The sequence below is a fragment of the Morchella sextelata genome (assembly GCF_020137385.1).
Source record: "Morchella sextelata strain SCLS chromosome Unknown scls_22, whole genome shotgun sequence".
NCBI classification, from domain to species: domain Eukaryota; kingdom Fungi; phylum Ascomycota; class Pezizomycetes; order Pezizales; family Morchellaceae; genus Morchella; species Morchella sextelata.
The window spans coordinates 609556-615555 of record NW_025408637.1 but is presented as its reverse complement, the minus strand read 5'-3'; the positions used below and the strand labels follow the sequence as shown (position 1 = coordinate 615555).

Genomic DNA, 6000 nt, shown 5'->3' with positions numbered 1-6000 from the left:
ATGTCTGATCCACTCTCCGTCTTAGCATCTGTTGCAGGTGTTGTTGCTGTCGGCGCCAAGCTTTCCCGCATGCTCTACACAACTATTAACCGTGTAGGATCTGTTCCCCAGACGGTCGTTTCTCTCAGCAGGGAGCTGGAAACACTCTGCAAAGCGCTGGGCTATCTCGAAACGATATTCCGAGACCATGACCTCTCGGCCTATCCACAGTTTCCAGCTGACCTGCTTCTGGATCTTCTCGACTCAATCATGGTGGACTTTAAGAATTTCGAGGAGATTTTGTGTGTGCACGCCAAGCAACCAGGAGAGGGCCTTTGGCGGAGCGTGTAGAAGCAGTCGCGGTTTGTGCTTGGAGAGGAGGAGGTCGGGGAGCTTAGGACTAGTCTTGCGGGGTACAAATTGACGATTGATATGACGATGACCGCCGTGAACCTGTAAAAGCCTCCTCAGTTGTCCAAAGATACCGGATGCACAGGAGCTGACATAGTGACAGAGCTATCGCAGGTAGTTTATCTGCAAGGACGGAACAATCGTTGACTCTTCTCGCGGGGCTTAGAGATGATCAGTCACGGCTCCATAACAGTGGGGAATATCACGGATCACCGGTCTGAAGGGAGCTCCGGGGATGTCATCTTTATTGCACCACATTCATCATCCAATCATTCCTATAGTGCACCGCCAATTCCGGGGAAGGGCGACTGGGACACTCCAAAACATACTACAGGACCGGCACCGGACGTCACTGTAGACTTTAGTCACGATATAATAGGACTCAAGCGCTGCACCACAAATAAGACGACTTCCAGCGATAATGTAAGCCTCAGATCCTATCGTGCAGCATCTATAATAGACCTCTACTGCGATGGTCTTACGATGATGGAGGAGAAACTCCACAAGATAGACGGCACCGACGACATGAAGAGAACCCGTTCCTCCACACTATCGAAGCTTGACGCTCCACGTTCCCGTGACGGTCTGAATAACCTGGATGTAGTGCAGAAAGGGAGAGATCCATTCTCTACGGGCAGAGAATTCCCGCAATCAGAGCCTGACAGGAACCTTTTCCGGCCTATGAAATTTCGTCGAATGACATTGCTAGATCCGTATGCTAACTCCCTTTTGCACACCTTTGAGGAACAGCAAGAGGAGAAATGCAATAAAAAGCTAAGGATGTGGGGTGAGGATCCGCCGCCATATGTATATGTAGTCATGGGACCGCGCTGGGAGCAGTGGGCCACGTGGACCCGCCCAGCCAATGTAGTGGATTTACTTGAGTCCAGTTACGAAGGCCTTCTAGTCAGGGCTGGCGGTACAGAAGTTCTTCAGCGCGATCTCACACTCGCACGCCGGAAGTATCGGTGGAAAGCTAGAATATCCTGGTTCTATTAATGATTCTCGCATAATTCTCTTTCATACAGATCTCCGTAGTTTAAACAAACCACGTTCTTAAACCACATGTTGGCCGTCTTATCATTTGCTGTTATAAAAAATCCAATAACAATGAGAGTTGAACTCACAACTTTGTAGATAGCAGAATCCATCTCAGAGAATTAAACCCTTGGACTAGGAGAGTAGATGATGGTACATCTAAAAAGCAACAAATAGCCGAGCACTAGTTTCGAACATTGATCCACTTCCGCTGGAAGATTTAGCATGACGACGTGTAAATGATAATTGGATTGAAAATGTCTAATAGAATTAAAATTGTCATTGCATACATTTCAAATAAGGGCCACACAAGGACCTTTGGCAGTATAAAGCTTATTTACTTTCTAGATCTATAGTAATGAATTCAGGTCTCTGCAAGGGACGATGCTGCTGGTAAGTGTGTTCCGCAGGCTGCGGTATTTAAAGATAACCATAGGTAACTTTATGAGATATACAGCGATAGTAATCCTATGAAGAAGCCGAAATATATTTGTAAGGGACATACAGAAGATACTAAAGACCCGCACACAAAAAATACATTGCGTAAAAAAAGAATGGGAAGAAACAGACAGAAAGTGGGTGAGAGGCCCTACAAATACTAAGAAAACACCAATTCAATTATGTAATCTGATCACAGTAAAAGAAAAATAAGATATTCAATAAAAGCCTAACGAGAGTTGAAGACGAGTCTCCCGATCCCTAGTTTCACACCAACTCATTACACCATATCGATATATCTTAGCAGTTGTCGAGAAAGAAGCCCACTAGTACTCTCTATAGCCCTGCCTTCGCGACTCCCCCCCTCCCCGGGGCCCCCCCCCCCCCTCCCCGGGGCCCCCCCGGGGACCCCCAAATCCCACCCCCACCTCTTCCTCAACTCGCGGAGGGTAGGAGCGAGCAAGGCCGGGGGGTCAACATCCTTAAAGCTGACGACAACCTCAGATGCCGTGAGGCATCGAGACAGTGTACCGGACATCAAGGGCCTCCTCACTCCCTCGCTCTCTCGGCCTCACCCCGCCCTCTCCCGGGACCTAGCCACACCCGGCTAACGACATCCCGCATGCACAGCACGCTAACAGGACCATCAGGGCTCGTCTCAATCCGGTATTTGCACCCCCTCCCTGACTGCGGGACGGGTGTATACTCTCAGGGCTTCGTCGGAAGGAGAAGGTGTGCTCACCGCGTAGTCATGGCGTGATCACTCCCGGAAGTAGATTAGTTCCGCGGCCCGGGCAGGGTGCGGGGACTAGCGGGGGTTACGCACTCTCCGTCTCACATAACATGCGCCGGAAGCGGACAGCGATATTACCTTCCACATACTCGGGTTAATTGCTGCTGTCCAACATTGACTTTGTGTTCGAGTGGTGGCACCATGCGTCGTAGCCTATCACTCGCGGCGTGATATGTACATACACATTTTTCTTTTTTTTTCTTTTCGTCTTTTTTGGGAGCATGAGGATTTCGGTGATACCTTCAACACCGCGAGCCCCCGCCGTCTGTTTGCAGTATCGCCAGTATCGCGCTCACATGCACCACTGGCAAACACCCGTTGCTCGCGTATTCGCCCTTTTTCCGGGTGTGGCACGTTTGGTGTGGCGGGTGCAGTGGTTACCCTATCCACGCCACAGCCAAGCCTTGTCATCTCTCCACATCTCTCTTCACCCGCAACACACAGCGCAGTGCCGCCAGCAGCGACCCCAATGCCACCGAAACGTCCCGCCCCCGACACCGCCGACACCGATGCCACCCTGATGCCCCCGCCCCCGCCCGCCACAACATCGTCCAAGCGCCGCCGCACCACCCACACCCACAGCACGCCCAGCACCACCGCGCCGCCCTCGCTGTTCTTCACCATCCCGCTGCCGCCGCCCTACATCGCCTCCTCCTCCCCTGAGCCTCCTAGCGACGGCCAGTTCACAGCCTTCCTCCACAGCGCAATCACCACGCTGCCACCCCCCACACAGGCGCTCTACGAAGCTGCGATGCGGAGCTTGCGACCGGAGGTCACGCCGGAGCTCACGGGTGAGATGCAAGCGAGTGTCGTGAGTGCGGTGACGGGGTTTGTGGTGCATTTACCGGCTACGGAGTGGGAGGGGGATGGGGGGGAGGGGGGCTTCTTAACCCGCCTCGCACACAAAACGGTAACAGGGCGGGAGCTGGTGACGTGGGCGGACACGATTACGGTAGCGCTGAGGGCATTTAGTGGCACTGGTGGCAGCCCTGCGCCTTCGCGGGCTTCCTCTCGTGAGTCCTCGCGCTCACCGACTCCTACACAGAGCTCGAACCATGCAACCCCTTCTCCGCCGACGCCGACTCGCACACCCGCGCCACCCTCCTCCTCCACGCACAGCCACCGCTCCTCAAGTTCCGGTCGCTCCGCGACCCTCCGCGCCTCGACGCTAGCGCGCGACACCCAGCGCTGCGTGCTCACAGCTATAAGCGAACCCACCGCGCTCGAAGTGGCGCACATCATTCCGTTCTCTGTCCGCGGAGCCAAGGCGGCTGCGTTCTGGGGTTTCTTGGCGCTCTTCTTGGGTGTCGAGGGTGCGGAGAGGGTGAGGGGGGCTACGTTACAGTTGGCAAACGGAGCGGGATCGGAGGCAAGGGGGGGGAGGGAAGCGGGGGTGGGCGAGTTGGCGAACTGTATAACCCTCGAACCGCGCGCACACAGATACTTTGATGCTGGCGCGATCGAGATGGTACCGATCCCTAACACCGGCAATTGGAGTGGTGGCTACGACCCTAGTGTCGTCTCTAGCGTGAGCGCCCCCACCTCTCCACCTTCTTTTCTTTTGCACACCCCCCCCGGCGTCCCCACAGCTAACACCCCTAGTACGACATAAGACTCTCCTTCCCCGGCCGGTCCCTTCTTCCTCTCTCCCGCTACGTCTACTCCTCCAGCACGCCGCCCGAGCTATTGTCAAGCACGCAGATCACCCCCGGCGACGTCATCACGCTGACCACCCCCGACCCTTCCCGATGGCCGCTCCCGCACCCCCTGCTGCTGCAGCTGCATGCGCTGTGTGGGCGCGTAAGGCGCTTACGCGCTGCTGCGGGATGGCCGGTATTTCCGTATGGGGACGGGAGTGAAGAAGCGGTGGGCTGGGGCGAGGAGGAGGAGGGGTGGGAGGAGGGGGGTGAGGAGCAGGCGGGTGTAGAGGGCCTGTGTGGGGAGGAGCAGGGAAAGGTGGCGGACAGCGGGATGGTCTCTCCCGCGGAGAGTGTGCAGGGGTGGGTGCTTAGTTTTAGTCCTGACGTTGACCGCGCGCTGGGCTTGGATGGTGGCAATAAGAGCGCGAAACGGAAATTTAGAACTGCCTTGGGGGAAGAGAGGGAGGGGGGGGTGGCAGCGGGGGAGGATGGGGATAAGGTGCAGGAGCGGCCGAGGAAGGTGGCGGTTGTGATGGACGAGATGGGGATGAGGGAGGAGGAGAGGTGGGGGCTGGTGAAAGGGAGGAGGGCGAGGGGGGTCTGATCCTGCTTTTACGGGAGGTGTTTTTTTTAAAGGGTATTTTTGTTTTATTTTCAGTGTTTTGTGTTTTTTATTTTTTTTTTGACTTTTCTTTGACTTATTTAATTTTTTTCTTTTTTTGTCGATTTCTCTTTTACGGGTAGCGGGTTGGGTTTAGTTACGGCGTCGGTTTTCCTCTTTCCTTTTCTTTTTCTTTTTCTTTTTTTGGTTCGATGCCCTATTTCGATACTGGTTTTGATACCACTCTGTAACTATATAATCACAGCCAGCCTCTGTGCGATGGACTTCATATACCTCTCTGCCGCCCTATACCACCCTTCCCTTACCCTCTCGCCCCTTCCGTCACCAGTCACCCCCTACTATCCGCCCCACCCACCCCCGAGACGGTAGCCCCTGCTAACCCCAAACACCCACACCTCCGGAATCGCACCTCCGAAGGTGCCCCCGCCTCCAGCTGGCAGTCTTTCGGCCGGTGCTGGACGACATGGGGAAGTACGAGTGTCGTTGTGCGCTGGACTCTCTCGCTGTGCGGTATGCGGTGTGGCGTGGTGTCATGTAGCGTAGTTGCGGATCGGGGGTGGTCGGTGGGGTGGAGTCTTGAGGTCTTCAGGTTTGAGGTTTTGGTGGTGGGCGGTTGTGGGAGTGTATTCTGCCCACAGATGCAATAGTGACGTACGCATTCCGCGGGTTGTTTGCCCACTCCTCATTGACCTAGCTTAAAATCATACAACACTAGAGGTCGCCTTTGCTCTCCCCGTGCACTACATTATTTAAAAACGGCCCCCAAACCCCTAGGGTGCAATGGCGTAAAGATAGGTTCTCTGTAATGGCCGGTGACGTCGGAGGCGGAGAGGATATGATACCCTGTAGAGTAGCCTGTTTACCCGTTCTATTAGGATAACTTGAGAAAGAATTGCCCTGAATAAGCGGTAAGTAAACTTCGTAAATTGATAAAGTATTATAAAAATGTTTTAAAAACCAAGTTCTAGAGGTTCGAACCCAGACAATCTTGACTGATTGCTGCAACTCATGTCACCTATACTATGACTTTCTTTACTTGAATTGTATTTCATGCCCCGAAAAGATAAGCTATTGGGGTA

General features: G+C 54.0%; 3 protein-coding genes across 3 annotated transcripts; all 3 read left to right on the top strand.

Moving 5' to 3' along the window:
* H6S33_007087 (uncharacterized protein) lies at window positions 1-330 on the top strand (the record flags this gene model as incomplete). Its single annotated transcript, XM_044838430.1, has 1 exon — window positions 1-330. One exon carries the CDS (start codon window positions 1-3, stop codon window positions 328-330), a length of 330 nt encoding a protein of 109 aa, XP_044689251.1.
* Window positions 331-558: 228 nt separating this feature from the next.
* Window positions 559-1389, top strand: H6S33_007086 (uncharacterized protein; the record flags this gene model as incomplete). The annotated part of the gene is made up of 1 exon (XM_044838429.1): window positions 559-1389. One exon carries the CDS (start codon window positions 559-561, stop codon window positions 1387-1389), a length of 831 nt encoding a protein of 276 aa, XP_044689250.1.
* Window positions 1390-3128: 1739 nt separating this feature from the next.
* On the top strand, window positions 3129-4903 carry H6S33_007085 (uncharacterized protein; the record flags this gene model as incomplete). The annotated part of the gene is made up of 2 exons (XM_044838428.1): window positions 3129-4187; window positions 4262-4903. The coding sequence occupies 2 exons, from the start codon at window positions 3129-3131 to the stop codon at window positions 4901-4903; spliced, it is 1701 nt and encodes a 566-aa protein (XP_044689249.1).
* Between the last annotated feature and the right edge of the window lie 1097 nt (window positions 4904-6000).